Source organism: Arachis ipaensis, chromosome B05 (genome assembly GCF_000816755.2).
Source record: "Arachis ipaensis cultivar K30076 chromosome B05, Araip1.1, whole genome shotgun sequence".
NCBI lineage: Eukaryota > Viridiplantae > Streptophyta > Magnoliopsida > Fabales > Fabaceae > Arachis > Arachis ipaensis.
In genome coordinates, this window is record NC_029789.2 from 120,088,328 (window position 1) to 120,111,890 (window position 23,563).

Consider the following 23,563-nt stretch of genomic DNA (forward strand, 5'->3'; position numbering starts at 1 on the left):
TTGTTAAGAAAGTAAAACAAGAAGAAACTTGAGAAGATAAAACAAGAAAAAAAAGATGAATAAGAAAAAAAAAGAAGATAATGACGATGATGAAAAAGAAGAAGAAGAAGCAGACGATGAGGAGGAGGGAGAAGAAGAGTTTTGAATTATGCAGAACTTATCAGCACACATACACCAAAAATTCTTAAACAATACACTTAAATATTTTCGTGTTACGCCAAAATTTGTTACAAATACAGAAAAATATTTTCTTTAATGCAGAATTCTTACATTACATTCAATTCAAACCATCAACGATGAACAACAATTTTTACAAACAAAAATAACATTATTCACCTACAGAATCATAAACTACTAACAAAAACATTAACTAGAATCGAACCATACGTCAACCACTTGATTGGATTCAAAATAATAATCAATTTTGTTCTGGTTCAATTGACAATTTGAACTTGAATTATTTATTATCTTCAACAACGAGATAACTGTTCAAAACTAATTTTAGAGCTTCATTTCAAAAACGTAGAGAACGAACGAAGAGAAACACAAAGAACACAGAGATGGAAGAGAACGTAGATCGAAAACGTTGAGAAAATTCGAAAGCGGAAACGAAATCCTTTCGAAAAAGGCAATTATATATTGGCGTGTTGATTGAAAAGTTGGTTAGATAGTAACGCGTAAGGTGAATTAGGTTAAAGAGACTTGTATAGACTTGTATGAAATAATGACTTGTACGTGGAGAATATTTGTTAATTTTCAAAATAGTATTGCTCATTGCATTAATACCTAAATTAAGTTAGTTTGTTGAAATATAGTACAATCATAGGATGTAAATTACGTTGTAAGTTATGTAATATTTTAAACTATGTAGTTAATGGTGCATATATATTGTTCATGCATGGACCTACGTATCACAAGCTTAGTCTACTCCATTTTTTAGTATACATACTACGCATAAAATTGGGCATGTCAAGGTCGGCCCAATTATCATTACGAAAGGCCTAGTCTAGCTACTAGGGTTGAATTGGGGTAGATACATGTCCTTGAAATATAAACCCAAACTGATTTGAGAGGCAAGTTAAGCGCTTCTTCTACTATTTCGGTTACTACCTCTAAGTAATAACTACTCTAGTAGAAGTGTACACGGATCGAATTGAATATGGCCAAAATTTTTATCCGATCCGCATAATTCTTATTAGATCAAATCAGATATGATATCTGTATTTTTAAGCGTCGCATTCGATCTAATCCAATTTAATCCGCACATTTACAAATCAAATCAAATATCGGATATATCCACAGGACATAAATTTATTTAAAAGAATATTTCTATATAAAAAATGTAATAAATTTTTTTTCATACTTTTAAATTTACTTGTTCCCAAAACAATAACATTAAAACACACTAAAAGTCTAAAATAGCCGCAAATACTTAAAATAAAACAACAATACTAATTATAAACGATAATAACAACATAATTCATGATATCTAATTATAAATGAGGGCGACGAACCGATGGCAACGGAAGATAGCAAATCGGCAAGAACGGAGGATGGCAATGCGACAGGAACTAAGTACGGCAAGGCGGTGAGAACGGAGGACATCAAGGTGGCGAGAATAGAAGACTACTGACTGACAGTGGAACTAAAAAGGAGGACAACAATGTGGTAGAGTACGAATGACGAACAGAATGCGAGACCGCGAGAACGTCTGAACCACGGACCACAGTCACTAAAGAGGAGCGGCGAGAATGTGATGAAGAGGGATGAACATGACTACGTAAGGAACAACGGTGAGACTACAAGAGGAAGAACGAGACAAAGAGGAAGGAATAACGAGCGATATCCAACGAGTAGTTTCCAGTGGTGGTTAGGAAAGAAGGAGTGGTTGATTGGTGTCTCTCATTTCTGAGTGTGGTTGAGAGTGAATGGTTGCAGCGCCGAAATGGTGAAATGTGAAATTAGGGTTGACAGAAAGATAGGACATTAAGATAGAGATAGGACATTAAGATAGAGACACAGAAACACAAAATCGTGTTTGACAGATGAGACATGGACAGAGACATTGTGTTCAGAGATACTGAATTAGTATATTTTGTGTCCATCCTGACAGGAAGGACATAAACACTAACAAAGGATACGACTTATTTTTTATTTTTCTTTTATTATTCTTATTAATTTTTCATAATTATATTTTTTTATTATTATATTTTTCTTCTCAAAATTTTTGAATGAAAAAAATGAGCATAAATTGAATTTTCATAATTTGTTCTAATTTATCACCAAATAGAATACAAGAAATAAAATTTTGTATCTCTGTCCTTTTTATCTTATTCTCAGTGTCTTGTTCTAAAAAACAAATGCAGCCTTCTAGTCATTGGATTGGTTTTAATGGTTAAAATTAAACATACCTAATAAATGATATTATAAATGCATTTATCTCAAACAGAAATTTCAGGACGATTGGGATGTTGCCCCCCCCCCTTTGTTGGCATGACCTCGAGGCATCCAGTAGTCGTCAGGAGGCATCGATGGTCGACGAGATAGATTTCAAGAAGGCATTTCACATTCATACCACCGACCAGCCCACCATGCAGCGCATCGTAGAGTAGTTCCGCATAGGTAAGGAGCAGAGCATGGGACAGCCACAGCAACATTTGTCTGTCCTTATGTCCACCACTGTTTGGGTTTTATACATTTCTTTGGGTTCTGGCACATCATACGACACACATATCAGGCTCGGTGCTCAGTGTGCGACACCGCCTTCGATGGACTACAGCCTATTGATGATGGAATTCTAGCTAATGTATGCACTATCAGTTCATCCACCTTACCAACCACAGTATCAGCCAGTGACATACTCCGAGAGTTATGTTGTCGTACATCATCCTATCCCCTCACAGCTGCCTCATCAACCACAGGATCCCTCACGTCACCCACAGCCTCCTTAGGACCCACGTCCTAGCAGACCTCAGCGACAGGCTCAGCCTCTGCCATGTGGCACCAGACGTCAGCTGCATTACTGGTGCGGAATTTATAACCCACAAACTAACCGGCAAGTGCACCGGTTCATACCAAGTAATACCTCAGGTGAGTGAGGGTCAATCCCACGAGGATTGATGGACTAAGCAACAATGGTTAAGTAATTTACTTAGTTAGACAAACAGAAAAGAGTGTTGAGGATTCAAATGCATCAAACAGTAATTCAGAGAAACAAAAAATAAGCAATAAATTGATAAGAATAATATATGGAGAAAACAGTTAAGGTTTCAGAGATATCTATCTTCCGAATTGACTTTTCTTACTAACTATTTTAATCATGCAAGATTCAATTCATGGCAAACTATATGTGATTAAACCCTAATTCCTTAGACCTTTTTAGTCTCCTCTAACCTTCATCAACCGCCAATTCCTTGGTCACTTAATTCCAATTAGAGGGTTAAGTTCAATTCTAGTTTATATGCCACAAAAACCCTAATTACCCAAATATAAGAGGATTATATGTCACGTATCCCGTTAAGTCCAGATAATTAGAAATTTAGGAGAAATTATTTTCAAGCTGTTGTTCAAGTAAAGAGCTTTTCAAAGTTATACAAGAACTCAATTAGAACAAGGGTCATACTTCTGTTCCACCCAGATTCATAAGATAAAGAATGAAAATAATTCTTGAAATAGAAATCAATGCATGAATTAAAATAGAAAAATAATAGTATCAATCCATACAATAGATAGAGCTCCTAACCTTAACAATGGAGGTTTAGTTGCTCATGGTTCAGAGAAAAAATTAGGATTCAGAAAAACTGTAAATTGCGGAATGAGGTAGGAGAGAAGAGATGTCGAGCCCGAAGGGCTGATTCTTTTTCCTTTTATATCTAATCCTAATTAATGTAAATTATATTTCCTAAAACTAAATAAGATCTTTTCCTATTTATAAATAAAATAAAAGTTTAATCAGAATTAATTAAATATATCTTGTGCTGCTTCTTGGTCAATTGGGGACCACCAATTTCACTAAAGGTAGTGCCAAACTTGGGCTAAAGGTGGTGCCAAGTTTGGCACCATTGAGGCCGTGTTCATTCTTCAAATCTTCTTAGTTGAAGCGAAACTTGAGATATCTCAAGTTTAGCTTCAAACCACCTGCATGCATTCCTTGGATTCTTGAGTGTGGCGCCAAACTTGGGATCCCAAGTTTGGCACCGTGAAGGCCGAAAGCAAAGGGTGATTGTGAAGTACTCCTGGCACCAAACTTGGGATTTCCAAGTTTGGTGCCACTTCCTTATTCTGCTGTGGCTTCGTTTCTTCACTCAAACTCTGTCAAATTCGTCTGAAATGCTACCTGAAATAAATAAAATTGCACACAACTCAAAGTAGCATTCATAGTGGCTAAAAGATAATTAAATCTTGATTAAACTTAACAATTCAAATGCAAATTCATTAGGAAAAGATAGGAAAGATGCTCACGCATCAATTACCCGGGTGATCACCACCGATGATATCATTATTATTGTTGTATGTTGTAATTTCATATGTTACTATTGATGTATTTTGATACACTATTTATGTTATATTTTGGTACACTATTTATGTTGCATTTTAGTTCACTATTTGTGGTTTTTTTTTATATCCATTGTATTTAGTTTGGGGTTAAATTACTGAGCTCCTTTTTTGGAATTTTTATACAAACTTCGTTATATGTTGTATTTTAAACTTTAGAATTTCTACACAACATAAATGCCGTAAATATGGATAACTTAAATCGCATAAAGCTCAAGTACAACATTTGTTTATTCAAAATATAACAAGTGAACAATAAACTAAACCACACAAACATATGAACTACAGAAACAACAACCTCAACAGACACAAACAAAGTAGCAACTGTAAACTAAACCTCGTCCATCAGCTGGTTTGGACATCCTTTTTCGGGTATGACCGATTTGCCTGCAGAGATCACACCTTTTCTCTTGGCGCTCGCTCTCGTCCATCTCATTATGAAGTTGAAACCTGGTGGAAACAGGTCGGCTAGTAGACTTGCTGCGCATGGCAAGATTAGGACGAAGCTGTATCTCGTACCACTCCAGCCAAAGCTTCTCATCTGGTATCGGGAAAACTCCACCTCAAACACTTTGAACACAGCTTGCTGCATGTACACCAGATGGACGTACGAACCCCATTTGACACTCGCGGCAGCACAGGATGCTAGCGCATGACGACATGGAAAATGTAGTGACTGGAAAAGGCCACAATCGCACGTGCCCGCCATCAAGTGAACACGGAATGACCCGTGCGATCAACCTTTGAAAGGCTCTAACTCCTCAACCAGGAACACTGAAGCCCGTCTGTCGTAGTGGGTGACGCTCATCTTTGAGATTTCCTCACTATTCTTCTGAATAGCATCTATCAGCCATTGTAAAAATTGATTACCCGCCACTAGTTGTGCATGTGCCTCTTGTCCCTTCCTGACGAACAACTGCTGCAGCATCTTTCAGGTGCATCACATGATGACTGAAATCGGTAAATAGCATGTATATCCTTAAACATAGCATTCATGCACTCAGAGAGGTTCGTCGTCATGTGCCTAAACTTGCGACCGTCGTCATAATATTGTAGCCATATCTCTTTGTTTAACCTACCAGCCCAATCTGCCATCTCCCGTGACAAACCCCTCAATGCATCTATGTACCACTCATATCCAGCCTTGCTTGGACTGTAAGCAGCATTTATGAGATACCGCTTTTTCTCTGTAGACTTGAAATGAGACATAAAGTTCGCCGCCATGTGCTGGACACAATAAGCATGACACGCTCTAGGAGGCTGCCACCCACTACCATCAACTCTCAATGCAGCTTTAATCGCTTGGGATCTGTCAAAAATAATCAAAATAGGCCTTTTTGTGAGGTCATGTGTCACCTCAGATTGGTAAGAAAGAAAGAACAGGACTCTGTGGTCTCAGACTCAACAATTACAAAGGCTACAAGAAGGATATTGTTGGTATCGTCTTGTGCCACTACAATAAGCAAACCACGGCCATATTTACCATACAGATACGTGTCATCGACGGAGACGAACGGCTTGCAATTCTTGAAAGCCTCCACACAAGCAGGGAAGACCCAAAATACTTTATCAAACATGCTGCAATCACGCACCATAAGGTTCCCATCATAGTACGGTATAGCCATGATCTCACCTATCGTTCCGAGATAACGACTCTGTAGTGCTTGCAGCAACTTCGGCACCTTATTGTATGACTCCTCCCAATCATCGTATATCTGGGCAATTGCCTTTTGCTTTGCCATTCAGACCTTTCTGTACGAGGATTTGAAGTGATAGCTTTGCCTAACTGCACTTTGTAGGATATATATGCTAACAGATGGCGAGGATTGTATCAACGGGGGATGACATGGCAGATGAGACTGCTGTCCAATTGTCGGTAGTCTTGAGACATGGTGGGTGCTAAACACGTGTGCACTCTTCCAACTCTACGCACCTCCCTAAAGAAATAAAACAACCGTGGTTGAGTTGTATAACAAGCATAACAATGATAAATGAGAATATAGAACACACTCAAAACTTGAACTTACCAATATCCGAGATTCTGTCGAAGAGAAACACGGAGACGCCAAGGACAGCCTGCTTCAATTTGCCGGCAATGCACATGGTACTTTAATCGATCTGATTCCACGACTCGGTACTCAACACTTCTACGAATGCTGTAATTCTTCACACCCTACATTACTATATCTCTACTTTTGAATATGTGCCCAACCCAAAAGTCCACACCACCGTCTAAGTTGTAATCGTCTTCACCTGTATTGGAAAATAGATTTTTCTCTTGCATCACGTCTAGATCCGATGTATGATAGTAACTGGGTACAGATGACAATGTCGGAATTGGGTGCGGGGCAGGCAGAAGATACCAACGTGATGCCTGACTTGGTTCTCTGGTACAAACTCCTCCTCCTCATCATCTTTAGAAGAGCTCTTGTTGCTATCCGCAACATACTCCTCGTCGGAGTCTTTACCGTCAACATTCATGTCTTCCACTGGACTAGCAACGTGTAGCAGTTTTGGTATGAGAAGTGGGTCATCCTGCACAAAGTCTGACTGGCTAGTCGCCACCGACATCACCAACCTCCGCAGAAAGCTCCATTTCTTGTTCCGCCATGATTCTCTCATGTATGTTAAACATCATATGCACGTGCTCATCACCATGGAGCCAAAACAGACGAAATCGAAAAACTCCATTTTCCATCGGTGCTAGCCACCTATACCCCACCCTTCTGATCTCTTTTCTCCCATTTCCACCAACGCTACTCAATATCAAACTCTTCAGTTTCGACAAAGAACTTACCCGCTAGATACGCAATAGAATGAGATTCTCACACTCAAATATCATCCTAGTATCATTATTTCTCATATGACAATTGGGATACACACTTACAACCAGATAACCAATACTATTAGACATTTTGACTTACTTTTCGGAAGAAAAAAGGTATAGAAAAATAAGTGAAATGTTTGTGAATAATACAAAAGGTTGCATATCCTTTTATAGCTACTAAAAATTTGTCGTAACGTATCTCATTTACACCGTAAACGTCACACTATAAGAGTACACGTATCTCATTTACACTATAAACGAAATACATATACTTTTATTTCGTTTACAGTGATGAGATACGTTTTCATAAAAATACTAAAAATTACATATTTTAATAAATAAAATGCTCTCACATTTACAAAAATATTATATATTATATTTATTTAAAAAGAATAAAACATCTAACAAAACGCCTTAAAGTCCTAAAGTAGGTTTTTTTGTTTAAATAAAATAAAATAAAATAACCTGTCTTCTACTTCCCATCCTCCCTTCCTCCGTGGCCCCGTCTTATCTCTCTATTCGTGTTGGCAGTACTGCCAGTACTAGGCTACTATACTTTTATTGCTTTACTTATTACTTCTTTCACGCCCTTCACTGACCCGGTCTCACCCATCACCCCTCACCCAAACTACTTTGCGCTCACGCACACCCCCCTTTACCTCAGCAACAACATGCTCAACTCAAATCCCTGCAAACCCACGCGTTCACCACTATTACTATATTCCCCACAACACCAGCAACAACAATAAACAAGTCCCCACCCTTAAAGCCATCACCATACATATTGCTAAATTAAATGGGCGGCAACGGCAAGCACCGTTGGAGAATTTCGTTCCATCGTAATTCGAAGCTGGAGCAACAGCAGCCCAAGCATCCCCCTCCGAACGAATTCATATGCCCCATTTCCGGTTCATTAATGTCCGACCCGGTCGTCGTCGCTTCCGGACAAACCTTCGAGCGGCTTTCCATCCAAGTCTGCAACGACCTCTCCTTCTCCCCCACCCTACCCGACGGAACCCGACCCGATTTCTCAACCATTATCCCCAATCTTAACATCAGGACCAGCATCCAAAGCTGGTGCCGTAAAACCAAGACCGTACACCCGCCCGCACCGGATTACTCCTCACTCGAGCGCATCGTCAAGGACGCAATGGCCGCTGCAGCTCCTCCGCCCCCTCCGTCGGAGCCTGACATTAGGGTTTCTGAAAAGGAGCTCCTGAAGGCGGTGCCGGACAATCCGCCGGTGATATTCTCCCACGCCGCCACTGAGTTAGGTCCCCGAGTCAACCACTTCAACTCGGGATCCTCCGAGGAGTCCGTCGTCATCGGTGGCGCGAGTCCGGGTACTCCGCTTCCGTTCACGGTTCGGCCGACGTGCTTCTCGTCGTCGTCCTCCGTCTCCTCCGTTGAAATTACGGAGGTCGAGATCCAAGGGCAAAACCCTAGCGGACCTCTTTCAGAGGAAGAAGAAAAGCTCGTGGCGAAGATGAAGAGCAACGAGGTCTTCGAGCAAGAAGAAGGAGCGATCTCGCTTCGGAACCTCACGCGGAGCAGCGAGGAAGCAAGGGTTTCACTCTGCACGCATCGAGTCCTCTCCCCTCTGCGTTCTCTCGTAGCATCGAGGTACGGCGTCGTGCAGGTCAACGCTGTTGCCTCACTGGTCAACCTTTCGCTTGAGAGACAAAACAAGGTGAGGATCGTGCGGTCAGGATTCGTTCCGTACCTGATCAACGCGCTCAAGGGTGGATCCTCTGAGACGCAGGAACACGCTGCAGGCGCGCTTTTCAGTTTAGCTTTGGATGATGATAATAAGATGGCGATTGGGGTCCTCGGCGCGTTGCAGCCTCTTATGCACGCGCTCCGATCCGAGTCCGAGCGAACTCGGCATGACTCGGCACTCGCGCTGTACCACTTGACCCTGGTTCAGAGCAACCGGGTCAAGCTTGTGAAACTCGGCGTGGTCCCCACCTTGCTGTCGATGGTGAAATCTGGAACCTTAGCGAGTAGGGTTCTGTTGATTCTTTGTAACCTTGCGGTTTGCATGGAAGGGAGGACGGCGATGTTGGATGCTGATGCGGTGGAGTGTTTTGTGGGATTGTTGAGGGAGAACGAGTTGGACTCGGAGTCGACTCGGGAGAACTGTGTGGCGGCGCTGTATGCGCTGAGTCACAGGAGCCTGAGATTCAAGGGGCTGGCGAGGGAGGCGAGGGCCATGGAGGTGCTGAAGGAGGTGGCGGAGGTGACGGGGACCGAGAGGGCGAGGGAGAAGGCCAAGAGGATTTTGCAGATGATGAGGGCTGCCGGTGATGGGGATGATGATGGGTCGGAGCATGATGGGGTTTTGGAATCCGGCGGGTTGACTCGGATGAGGTACCGAGTTGGCGGCAGTGGTGGCAGGAACAATGCCAACACCACCACGTTTTAGATTAATAGAGTTGACTCGAGTGATCGGCCTTCGAGTTCAAATTCATTGGTTGATGATCTTGCAGGTATAATGTAAGTGTCCGTTGCTAATTGTGGATTAATGGAAAGCAATATGAATCAATGCAAGTGTTCAATTAGATTGGAGGAGTCATGTGAATATATGATGGTGGTATTAGGCCTGCATTTTCCTTAGTTACTTATTTCTCACTAGGAATCCATTAGTTTATTTTATTTTATATATATTTTTTCGCATTTATTCTGGACAGTTAAATTTGTTGGTTCAGGTTTCAGTAGGAAAAAGGAGTAAATTATTAGTTGATGAAAAATTGTAAGTAGCTAGAAAGGATTGGAGGAGGGATTGGTTTTTGGATTGGTAGCTATAGTTTGTGGTGGTGCCCTTGCTGGGTTTAGTTTGTGGTGAAATCATGGTGGTCATTTTCATATACCTGCTATTCTGGTGTTTTTATTTTTTATTTTTTTTTGAATTATTATTATGATTTGGTTTTAGCTTATGCTGACTAATTTTAGTATGTAATCAGGTTTAGGTTAATGGTTGTACGCCAATGTGTACATACTACATAGTTATAAACTTACAATACAATGTTTACTTTGATGATATATACACAGCGTAGCTGTGGGATTATTTGGTATTGGTGGCTTAGGAAATGGTTCATGTGTCAGGGTTGTTAATACAGCAGTTTCATTCACGTTAGTTTTCTTTATAATATTGTTGTTTCAATATCAAAATTCAAAAGGCCTCAGGCTTTCAGTCGAACATAACAGTTATTTTAATCACGGAATCATCAGTTAGCTAATTTTATTTTCTTCTTCCGTAGGCCATTGTGTGTGGAGGAAGAGCGAATTTTGCTAAATTGTTTTTATCTTAACTTATTGGTTAAGTTCGTATCATGTCTGAAAGATGCAGCATTTTCAATTTGAGTTAAATCTGAGTTATCTAATAATCAAAAGTCCAATTGATTGAGATAGTGTAAGGTGTGCGGTCGTGTTTGGATGCTTCTCATTTGTTTTTTAGCTAATGGTCTAATTAAAATGCTCAGAAACTCAGAATCATAGAAAGACCATGCTAGCCCGAGAAAGACAAATATACAAGGAAAAACTAGCAAGAGTGCAAGAATCACTTTACTCTCCTGTTCGCTTCGGCGTAAGGAAGCTTCTTTTGATAACTGTTGTTATTAGTGGCAATGAAATATTGAATTTTCCAATAACTAATTTTTTTTCATTTGTTGGAACATTTAAAATTTAGAATTTATAATTTAAAGTTAAAAGTTTGAAAAAATAAATCGTATTCCTAAAATTAAAGTTGAAATATGGGTTTGGAGAAATAATAATTTTTTTTTATTTTATTTAAAAAAAATCCTACAAATTAAACTCTGGCCTAATACAGGTCAAAACAGTTTCTTTCACTAATCAGTGAGTTAAGTTTTAAAATAGTTTCTGAACTTGCACTCGAGTCTCAAAGTAATCCCTTAAGTTAATAATTACTCAGATTCGTCTCCAAACTTGTACTCCGAGACTCATAGTAGTCCCTGAAATATTTTCCATTTATCGGAACCTCAAAACGACGTCGTTTTGAATTAAAAAAAAAAAGAGAAAAAGAAAAAAGAAGCGTAGAAAAACGTGGTCGTTTTATATTAAAAAAAAAGACAATTCCTTTGTCCTTCTTCTTCAACTCTGTTCTTTTTTTTCTTCAACAGATCACAAAAATAAAAACCAACAATACAAAATATCACAAGAAAAAATCAGCATTAATCAGAAAAGATCAATCAACTTAAATAGCAAGCATTAATCAGCCTAAAAAAGCAACAAGCACAAAAAATAGCAACAATAAAAAAAACAGTAATAATTACAGAATAGAAAACAACTAAAATTAATCGTTGTTGTTATATTAAAATAGGATCAGCAACAATAATCACCCAAGACATTAAAGAACATTAGAACAATGATTGAATAACTAAAAAAATTAAAGAAAAAAATTACCATGGCCGAGAGAGAGACCGTGCCAGAGGAGAGAAGAGTGAGATTGAGCGGAGATGATGGAGGCTAGCGAGCGGTGGCGGCAGCGAAACGGAAGCCGGCGAGCGACGATGGCAGTGGCAGCGAAGGTTGAGGAGAGCTCTTGTGAGTGTGAGAGTATGGTTGGGGAGAGGGAGGGCATCAGATTAGAAAGGAGAAGAGAAAGGGGAAGAATCTCAGGTTGGGGAAGCAGAAGAAGAAGGCGAAGGAGAAGGGTTGGAGGAGGGAAAGGAGACGGGTTGGGGATGGAGAAGGGGAAGGGGAAAGTTGGAGGAGGGAAAAGGGTTGGGGATGGGGATGAGGAAGGGAACATATTGGAAATTGGGAGGGGGCGAGGGTTCTACGCTATGCTTTTTTCTTTTTTTTTTTTTTTTGGTTTTTGGGTAGGGGGTTCTACGCTACGCTTCTTTTTTTTTTGGTTTTTTTTTTTTTCAAAATGAAGTCATTTTAAAGTTGTGATGAACGAAAAATATTTTAGGGACTATTATGAGTCCCAGAGTATAAGTATAGCGACGAATTTGAGTAATTATTAATTTCAAGGATTACTTTAAGGTTCGAGTGCAACTTCAGGGACTATTTTGAGACTTAACTCTTAATCAATACCAAATGCTTTGACTTTCCAATCAAGGCCCTTCTGTCACGAAAATTTTGGTACATGCGGTGCTTGCTAGTTGCTAGCTATGAGGATTTTTTATTTAAATTAAATAAATACAAAAATTACTAAAATACATAAAATATAAAGTAATTATCTATATGCACAACATATCACATCTCGGATACTGAAAGGTGAAGTAGAAAATAGGCATATTTCGGATACTGAAATCCTGTTTTATCACTATATGACGCCGTGACGTATTTAGAGTATACCTGAGATACGTGTTAAGTGGGAGAGCGGATATTGAGCATTTGAGATACACCTAAACTCGTAATAGGATCTCAATATCCGAGATACGTATGAAACGTATAATTTGGGTCTCAACATCCGAGATATGCTCTGAGGCATATATAAGGCCACAACAGCCAAAATTTTCATTAATTTGAATAGTTTCTAAGAATTTTGTGACTTTATAACAGCTTAAATTCGAGCTCCTGAAGTACATATGGCCCTTGACAATATGTTCGCGATGGTGACATCAACAGACTAAATGCGACTTGACACATAATTGGAGCTTTGGATTTTGAGGTTAGCTTTTTTCCTCTTTTATTTTCAGTAAATAATTAGTTTAGATGTTTAGGTTTTATTAATTTAGTTAATGCGCTAGGTATTTTGAGTAAGGTAAGTTAGAAGTTCTATATTAACTTAGGTAGGTATAGTTTGTTTTAATATTTTTATAATTAATTTTAACTTAAGTAGGTATTTCGGATACTAAGACCCTGTTTCGAGTTTGCACGTATCTCGGATGCTCAGTATTTGCCGGGTTGGTGGCATTTAGCGCCACTCCTCCCGAGACAAACCAAGCATGTTATCCTTCTTGGCGCTAAACGCCAGATAGCTGGCGCCAAACGCCAGGTTAGGTTTTTTTTGCGAACTCATCAACGCTAAATGCCAGGAGCTGCGCTAAACACCACCATGGCAGTGGCAAATTCCCTTGGAATGTGGTGCGAATTTTATAACCACAAACTAACCGGCAAGTGCACTGGGTCGTACCAAGTAATACCTCATGTGAGTGAGGATTGATTCCACGAGGATTGAGGGACTAAGCAACAATGGTTGATTAATTTACTTAGTTAGACAAACATAAAATAGTGTTTGAGAGTTTAAAAGCATTAAACAGTAAATTCAAAATATCAGAAGACAGGCAAGTAAATAAGTTGGAAAAACAATATGGAGAAGACAGTTAAGGTTTCAGAGTTATCTATTTTCCAGATTGACTTTTCTTATTAATTTATTTTAATCATGCAAGATTTAATTCATGGCAAACTATATGTGACTAGAATCTAATTTCTTAGACCTTTCTAGTCTCCTCTAACTTTCATCAACCGCCAATTCCTTGGTCAATTAATTCCAATTAGGGGGGTGAAGTTTAACTCTAGTTATTATGCCACAAAAATTCTAATTATCCAAATATAAGAGGATTATATGTCACGTATCCCGTTAAGTCCAGATAATTAGAATTTAGGAGAAATTATTTTCAAGCTGTTGTTCAAGTAAAGAGCTTTTCCAAGTTATACAAGAACTCAATTAGAAAGAGGGTCATACTTCCGTTCCACCCAAATTCATAATATAAAGAACGAAAATAATTTTTGAATTATAAATCAGTACATGAATTAAAATAGAAAAACAATAGAATCAATCCATACAATAGACAAAGCTCCTAACCTTAACAGTGGAGGTTTAGTTGCTCATGGAAAAGAGTGAAAACTAGGATTCTGATAAACTGTAAATTGGGATGAGGTGGAATAATCCCCAGAAGAGAAGTTTCTTCTTTTTATATCTAATCCTAATTAATTTAAAATCTATTTTCTAAAATTAAAATAATATCTTTTCCTATTTTAAAATAAAATTTAAATTTAAATCAGAATTAATTAAATAATCCGCGCCTTGTAACGTGGGGACCACTTGGCTTCACTGAATCCACGCTTAACTTGGCTAAGAGCTGCGCCTAACTTCATGCTGTTCACCACACAAGGCGCCTTATTTGGATTGAAGAGGAGGCAATGCACCTTACTTGGAGGAGAGCAAATGTTGCGTGTTGTTGTTGTTTCTTGCGCCTAACTTGAGAAATCTCAAGTTAGGCGCAGCCTTGGCAGAGTTGATGGAAGAGAAGTATGGACTATTATATATCATTGGAAAGCTCTGAAAGTTGACTTTCCAACGCCACTGAAATCACGTCCATTGGACTTCTGTAGCTCGAGTTATTTAGGTTTGAGTGCAGAGAGGTTAGGGTTAACAGCATCATTCGTCTTCTTCTCTTTTTCTGCGGAAACTCCATCAAATCCAGCCAAATGCTACCTAAAATAAACAGAATTGCACAAGACTTAAAGTAGCACCCATAGTGGCTAAAAAATAATTAATTCTTGATTAAACTCAATAATTTAAATGCAAATTCACTAGGAAAAGATAAGAAAGATGCTCACGCATCACAACACCAAACTTGAATTGTTGCTTGTCCTCAAGCAACAAAAACTAATATAAGCTTAGGATGTGAATTTGCATGAGAGTGAGAGTTCAATTAAACTCATGTCTCTTCTTGAAGTGGGGTTTACAACTGCAATCCTGAATAGGTTTGGCATCTCACTATCCTTTGAATCAGAAGAATGTTTCTGTCATCTGGAATTAGAATCCGGATAATATTATGAATTCTCTAGTCTTTTAGACTTTAGTTTAATTCTTGAACACAACAAATTTCTTTTGATTCTCTTTTCTTTGGTGCTTTGCACCTTGAGCCTAGCCGTGACTTTAAATATTTTGTCTCAAACTTCACTTGATACAAAAACACCACAAGCATTTAACTGGGGAACTTTCTTGAAGTTCTGATTTTTCTTTCAGCTACTCCCAAACAGTGGTGCTCAAAGCCTTTGACATACTCTGCTAAATGCACTTGGTCTCGACTCTAAGTGTTTTGTCTCAAGGATTACTTGACACAAAAACACCACAAGTATATGACTAGGGAAATAACTCTTTGAGCTTTTAATCATGTCTGACCTCCCTAATCATTGATGCTCAGAGTCTTGGATCTTGCTTTTATTTTTTTCTTTTGCTGTTTCTTTTGCTTTAAGAATTAAACTTTTACTTATTGCAAAGAATTCATAATAGTTCTCTAAGTTCCTATTCTTTGTACATCAACATTCTTTGATTCAAATTTAAATATGCATTATTCATGTCATGTATTCAGAGTCACAGAAAATACCACCACATTTGGATAAATGAGGCTACTCTAAAAATTAAACTCAATTTCTCATGCACTACATCTTTTTTTTTCTTTTTGATTTCAAGCTCAGTGAGTAATACATGAGACAAATTTTTTTTTTTAACTAAAAGCAAATGACATAATGAAACTAAATCTAAGAACTAAAAGTACTAAAGATCATGCAGGCAATCAAAGCAACAGAAAGCAGAAGACAACAAAATAAGAACGAAAGAGAAATAGAATGAAAGGAACTCAACCACCTCAGTTATGCTGGTGGCCATCTCATTCCTCCATGAAGAACATTCATCTCCCTTTGGTGCTATTAAAATAAACAGAAAAGGCCAAAAGCGAAGCAACAACACCAAACTTAAAAGTTTGCTTGTCCTCAAGCAAAGAAAATCTGAAAACAGGGTGTCAAAAATTATTCTTAATTACTCATGTTCTTGTTCTAATCATTCTGCATGACCAAAACACATGTAAAACAAGAAAAATTCTAAAAAAAAAAATAGATAAAGTAATTTAAAACCAAAACTAAAATAACTATAATGCTAAAATCAAAATAACCATAAAATTAAAACCAAAGCAACTGCAAAACCAAGGATACTAGTAGTTGGGTTGCCTCCCAACAAGCGCTTCTTTAATGTCACTAGCTTGACACTTAATTGTTAAATTTTCTTCCTCTTCTTCCAGTTGGTTAAAAGAAATGACTCAAAAGGGGGAGAGGTGAAGATTAGTGCCCCCTGATATAAAGTCCTCCTAACAAGCTTTCTTTTATTGTGATTAGCTTGATTCACCTTGCTTGTTAGGGTAGAGGTTGGATTATTTTTTGCTGACCTTTTCTTCTTCATAGATATTTTCTTCTCTTTCTTGGTCACAATACCCTTTTTTGTGCTTTCCTTGATTGCCTTCACTTCTTTGATTTCAAAATTTGGGTGTTGTGTGATGGTTAGAGTGTACCCTTCGTCAAGAACTTCTTGAATTGGTGGTTCAATAAACTCACCCTCTATGCTACTCTCTGCTTCATTAGAGTGTAGATTCCCATAATTATTTTCATCCCTTGCAACCTCCTTTGTTTGTGCATCTTCGTTCTTTGTTGGTGCATCTTCCTCCTTTATTTTTGCATCTTCCTCTTCTTCCATGTGTGAGGGTGGAAAATTCTCTAATACACTGGAGTATAAACTCCTTTGATTGATTTTCTCACTTTCTTCCATAGGATCTTGCATTATATCTCTTGAGAAGAAATTTGCTTGTTCCTCTTCCTGAGACTTGATAATCAACTGCACATATTTCTCTACATTTTTGACACTCGTCCTTATATCATGTATGAATTCTTTCATGAGAAACTCAATAGATGATGGTTCTTGATATGAATAAGAAGGAGATGATGGTTCTTGATAAGAGTAAAAAGAGGATGGTTCTTGGTATAAATAGGGAGATGGTGGCTCTTGGTATAGATAGGGAGATGGTGGCTCTTGGTATGAATATGGAGATGGTGGTTCTTGATAGTTGGAACATGGAGCACTGAAGTTTCTTTGGTTTTGACTTTGCCAACCAAAATTTGGGTAGTTCCTCCATCCATAATAATAAGAATCACTACTTAGGTGTGAGTAGTAACCCATGTGATCTCTCTTCATTATTTTTCCTTAACACAAAACACCAAACATAATTAAACGCACCATGTGGTAAATAGAAAAGTAAAGAAGAAAGAACTGAAAGATTTTTTTTTGTTTAAAAAATATATATATATATAATTTTTTTATCAAAAAGAAATAAAATAAAAAATAAAAAATAATGAAAACAAACAAAAATAAAATAAAATAAAAAAATAAAATAAAAAATAAGCTAAATAATTAAGAAACTAAAAAAAGAAAACAAAAATTAAAAAGGAAAATAAAAAAAACAACGAAAGAAAGTTTTAAAAAAATCAAATTGAAGTTAGAGAAATAAAAAAAATAAAAATAAAAATAAAATGAAAAGAGGACATGGGGACAGGGAAAAACGCGAACAAAAAGAAAAAAAAGAAATAGAAAATCAAAATTAATAATACTAAAAAAATTAATTTAAAGAAAAAATTATCTAATCTAAGCATACAAACAACGAGTAGTTGTCAACCACAGTCAATTTTTGGCAACGGCGCCAAAAATTTAGTGCGGATTTTATAACCACAAACTAACCTGCAAGTACACCGGGTCGTACCAAGTAATACCTCAGGTGAGTGAGGGTCGATCCCACGAGGATTAAGGGACTAAGCAACAATGGTTGATTAATTTACTTAGTTAGACAAGTAGAAAATAGTGTTTAAGAGTTCAAAAGCATTAAACAGTAAATCCAGAATATCAGAAGACAGGCAAATAAATAAGTTGGAAAAATAATATGGAGAAGGCAGTTAAGGCTTCAGAGTTATCTATTTTCCGGATTGACTTTTCTTATTAATTTATTTTAATCATGCAAGATTTAATTCATGGAAAACTATATGTGACTAGAACCTAATTCCTTAGACCTTTCTAGTCTCCTCTAACTTTCATCAACCGCCAATTTCTTTGTCAATTAATTCCAATTAGGGGGTGAAGTTTAACTCTAGTTATTATGCCACAAAAATCCTAATTATCCAAATATAAGAGGATTATATGTCACGTATCCCGTTAAGTTCAGATAATTAGAATTTAGGAGAAATTATTTTCAAGCTGTTGTTCAAGTAAAGAGCTTTTTCAAGTTATACAAGAACTCAATTAGAAAGAGGGTCATACTTCCGTTCCACCCAAATTCATAAGATAAAGAACGAAAACAATTTTTGAATTATAAATCAGTACATGAATTAAAATAGAAAAACAATAGAATCAATCCATACAATAGACAGAGCTCCAAACCTTAACAGTAGAGGTTTAGTTGCTCATGAAAAAGAGTGAAAACTAGGATTATGGTAAACTGTAAATTGGGTTGAGGTGGAATAATCCCCAGAAGAGAAGTTTCTTCTTTTTATATCTAATCCTAATTAATTTAAAATCTATTTTCTAAAATTAAAATAATATCTTTTCCTATTTTAAAATAAAATTTAAATTTAAATCAGAATTAATTAAATAATCCGCGCCTTGTAACGTGGGAACCACTTGGCTTCGCTGGATCCACGCCTAACTTGGCTAAGAGCTGCGCCTAACTTCATGCTATTCACCACACAAGGCGCCTTACTTGGACTGAAGAGGAGGCAATGCACCTTACTTAGAGGAGAGCAAATGTTGCGTGTTGTTGTTGTTTCATGCGCCTAACTTGAGCAATTATTTTAGGCGCAACCTTGGCAGAGTTGATGGAAGAGAAGTATAGACTATTATATATCGTTGGAAAGCTCTGGAAGTTAGCTTTCCAAAGCTACTAGAATCACGTCCATTGAATCTCTATAGCTCGAGTTATTTAGGTTTGAGTGCAGAGAGGTCAGGGTTGACAGCATCATTCACCTTCTTCTTTTTTCTGCGAAAACTCTATCAAATCCAGCCAAATGCTACCTAAAATAAACAGAATTGCACAAGACTCAAAGTAGCATCTATAGTGGCTAAAAGATAATTAATTCTTGATTAAACTCAACAATTTAAATGCAAATTCACTAGGAAAAGATAGGAAAGATGCTCACGCATCAGAATGCGTTAGCGTCAGGTCCCGGCGTCTAGCACCAAGGCACTAGAATTGGATTCCAACTTCAATATGCTCCCCAGTCTATTCTGAGCGCACTTGTTTCTGTTTCAATCAATTTGTATGACCTAAATAGAGATAAAAACAGGGAAATTATGAACAAAGAAAAGAAAATAAATAAAACAATATTGAAATCGAAGGATATTAAATATCGGGTTGCTCCCAAAGTGCTTCTTTAACGTCACTATCTTGACGGTTCAATTCTGCTATGTCAGCAGATGAGTAATCCTCTGGCGATCAACTTCGCCACCAAGATAAGACTTCAACCGCTGGCCATTAACAGTGAACCTCTTGTCGAAATCCTCTTCCTTGATTTCCACATAACCGTAGGGAGACACTTTATTTACCAAAAATGATCCAGACCACTGGGATTTCAACTTTTCGAAAAATATCTTGAGCCTTAAATTAAAAAGAAGGACTTTCTGGCCTGGCTCAAATTTTTTGGTGGCTATTTTCTTATCATGCAACACCTTTGTTTTCTCCTTGTAGAGCTTGGCATTTTCATAAGCTGTTGTTCGAAATTCATCAAGCTCACTGAGTTGGAGGAGCCTCTTCTCTCCTACAACTTTTGCATCAAAGTTTAGGAACTTAGTAGCCCAATAAGTTCTGTGCTCCAACTCCACTGGCAAGTGACAGGCTTTGTCATAGACTAATTGATATGGGAACATTCCAATAGGAGTCTTGAAGGCTGTACGGTAAGCCCAAAGAGCATCATCAATCTTCCTAACCCAGTCCTTCCTTGAAGCACTGATAGTCTTCCCTAGAATCTATTTGAGCTCTCTGTTAGAGACCTCCACCTGTCCACTTATCTGAGAGTGATAGGAGGTATGATGCATGCACATCTTTAGTAGTTTTTAGTTGTTATTTCTTTAAATAAAGGTAGTGATTTATTATTTTTATTAGGACTTTCATGCTTTTAATCAATGGTCTTAGAATTTCTTTTCTTGAATTAAGTTAGAGATTTTCTTTGCTTTAATTAAATTTTTTTTGGTGCTTTGATCAATAATTTTTGGAGTTGCTTTGTGCTTTTAAGTTTAGAAATTGATTTAAGGATGCTAAGCAAGAACAAAGAAAGAGATAGACAAAACAAGGATAAAAAAAAGAACAAAGAAAGAAGCTTAAGAAACACTTTGAAGCTCTTGGCTACATTTTGAAGCCTTAGGACACACTTTTCCAAGACCAAAATCAACAAAATTTAGCCTGGAAGCTTTGCCGTCCAACGTGATGGAAGTAGCGTCCAACGGCGATCATGCGTATGCACAATTAGAGCTAAAAAAGAAATCATGCGTATGCATGCATCATGCATACGCATGTTTTGGTACAAAAAGGGGTGTTGTGCGTACGCATCCTTCATGCATACGCGCAAATGGTGAAATAAGTAAAATCATGCGTACGCATGACCCATAGGTACGCATGACCCCCGTTTCACGCCCCACGCTAGTTTATTGGCATCCTACACTGAAGCAATACAAAAGCATATTTTGGGCCAAATTTGGAAGATAGTTGCAGGCATCCCACGTCCTTCAAATGGCGTGGCACGGCAAAGCAAAACAGAGACCAAATTGAGTCATTCTTGGAGGAAAAAGTGTGGCGTCCAATGTGGTTTCCAAATGGCTGGTTTATACCATCTTGCGACGCTGAACAAGACTTGGTTTAGGTTGGATAAGCCGTTGGTGAGTGCATTCGTGGTGGCGTCCGGAAACGCACACGTTTCATGCGCTGTTCGGTGAGTGTAAGATTACACTGCAGGACATGACGTAACAGTTAGGGCTGCTAATCGATGGACATTATGTCAATTACGTCATCACCACTATCATCGGAAATTATGTTCGACTCCACATCATCATCGTCATCATCATCCCACAGTACATCGTCTATACCATCCCGTGCTCCACCTTGTAATGAAACCGGTACCGTATCAGTAATACCTACTTCTCAGTCACCATTGCAGTTTAGATCAGCTGCGAAGGACGGGAAGGCAACCACGGATGAAAAGGCACAAACAGGCCTCGAACTAGAGCAGGTTGCTGTTGCTGGAGGTTGATAATTTTGGTTCAAACCTCCTGAGCTAGAGACCACATCTACAAGCTTGGCCAACAGCTCAGGGGTCCTGACCTCAGAAAACTACCGACGACAATGAAAACAAAACTTGCAAATCATCGTCACTCCCTATGACAAACGAATCGTATTTCACATCATCCCGCAAAATTAAAATTGGAATTCTATAGAATAACTTCTGAACCCGTTTCATGCCTTACAACCCCAGTTTTTGGATTATAGAATTCAGGAACTCAGCAAAGCTTGTTGAAGGTTTTAGGAGAATACTAAGGGGATCTTTATCAGTAAACTTAATTCTAGAACATGTTTTTTTCTTAATCGACTCTGTATAGTGCACCAATACTAAAAAACTATCTTCACTAGCCATTGTGTTTCACTCTTATAAGAAATTCACGTTCATATCATATTTATATAGGTTGGCCTCACACTAAATCGAATTTGCTTAGTTCGATTTATGAATGCATAGTAATTCGAATCAATTCCATTCGAATTATATAAGGACAAAACTAGGAGTAAATCAAAACAGCTTGTTTCGAATTACTACGAACGTTACATGCATGCATAAATCGAATCAACATGATTTGATTTACTATGAGACATTATATGGATGCATAAATTGACTCAAGCAGCTTCGATTTGCATTTTTCTTGATAATTCGAATTGGACAGCTTCGATTTACTATAAAAATTGGCAAATCGAATAAAACTCATTCGATTTATATAGAAACGTACATTTAGTAGATCTATGTAACGTTTTCAGATTTAGGTGAATTGTATAATATTGAGTTGGGTTTGATTTAATAGTAAAATATATATATACTTATTAATTTTTTTTTCTAAACACACTCAGGTGGGTAAATCCCTAAACACAACCCTTAATTATCTCATTCTTACTGTAAATAAGATAACGGTTCAACTAGGTATCCTTTAAAAATAGTACAATATTCAACCTTTTATTACAATAATTAAAAAAAATTAAAACAAACACAACTAAAAATTATGAATAGATTTACTGTCTTTTTAAAATTAAATACACATTCAAAATACAATCTAAAAAAACTGAAATTTAAAATTTAAATTTTAAATTTCTGTTTCAGATTTAATATATTTAATTATTAATATATTATAATTTAAATACATATCTAAAAATCAAATTATTCAAAATTCAAAATTTTGATTTTAAAATTATAAAATAAACCTTAAACTATCAAATTATTAATTAAACTCGTACAAAACACTCAAAGAAGTAGAGAAGTCACATTTGTGCTATGTCGAAAATCCAAGCGCACATGGAAAACTCAGAGATGCACATCGAGAAGTCATCCTCCGCTGTCGTTCATCGGTGCCACCTTTCTCTTCCGCGCTCATCCTCAACGCTGCCTTCCTCCTTTTCGACGCTCATTTACAACGCTGTCTTTTTAATGTTTAAATTTAAATTTTAGATTTATGATTTTGGATGTGTTTTAAAAATATTTTCTGTATAACTTCATAATTTTAGATGTGTTACAATTATTTTTTAATGTTTAAATTTAGATTTTAGATTTATGATTTTGGATGTGTTTCAAAAATATTTTCTATATAACTTCATAATTTTAGATGTGTTACAATTATTTTTTAATGTTTAAATTTAGAATTTAGATTTATGATTTTATATTTTCTGTATAACTTCATAATTTTAGATGTGTTACATTTGTTTTTTAATGTTTAAATTTAAATTTTAGATTTATGATTTTGGATGTGTTTTAAAAATATTTTTTGTATAACTTAATATTTTAGATATGTTACAATTGAAAAAGAAACTACAATTGAAAATATTTTAGTTTATGTATATAATTATATTCGACCATTCATAATTGTATTATTAACATTTATATTGTATTATTAAAGTTGACTGATTTTAGATATGTTTTAAAAATATTTTGTATAAAATATCATACTATCAGATGTATTATAATCGAAAAATAACAACACAATTTTAAATTAATTGTTGATTATAATAATTTTGAAAACTAATAAGCATCGAAAAAAATTAACTGATAATTTAAATAATAAATATTATATTCATTTGATCGAATAAAAAATCAAAAGATTAATTGTATTATTAACGTTTAAATTTAAATATTTAAAGTTAGCCT

The 23,563-nt window shown here is 36.9% G+C and overlaps 2 protein-coding genes and 1 long non-coding RNA gene across 3 annotated transcripts; 2 read left to right on the forward strand and 1 right to left on the reverse strand.

Annotated features, from left to right (window-relative positions):
• LOC110272287 lies at positions 1,658 to 19,242 on the forward strand. Its single transcript, XR_002363455.1, has 3 exons — positions 1,658 to 1,668; positions 7,066 to 7,070; positions 18,999 to 19,242. It is a non-coding gene; the product is annotated as an uncharacterized LOC110272287 (long non-coding RNA).
• On the forward strand, positions 7,799 to 10,455 carry LOC107643932 (U-box domain-containing protein 38). Its single transcript, XM_016347690.2, has one exon. The coding sequence runs from the start codon at positions 8,178 to 8,180 to the stop codon at positions 9,804 to 9,806; it is 1,629 nt and encodes a 542-aa protein (XP_016203176.1). The 5' UTR covers positions 7,799 to 8,177; the 3' UTR covers positions 9,807 to 10,455.
• LOC107640966 lies at positions 19,578 to 20,039 on the reverse strand. Its single transcript, XM_016344473.1, has one exon. It carries the CDS (start codon positions 20,037 to 20,039, stop codon positions 19,578 to 19,580), a length of 462 nt encoding a protein of 153 aa, XP_016199959.1.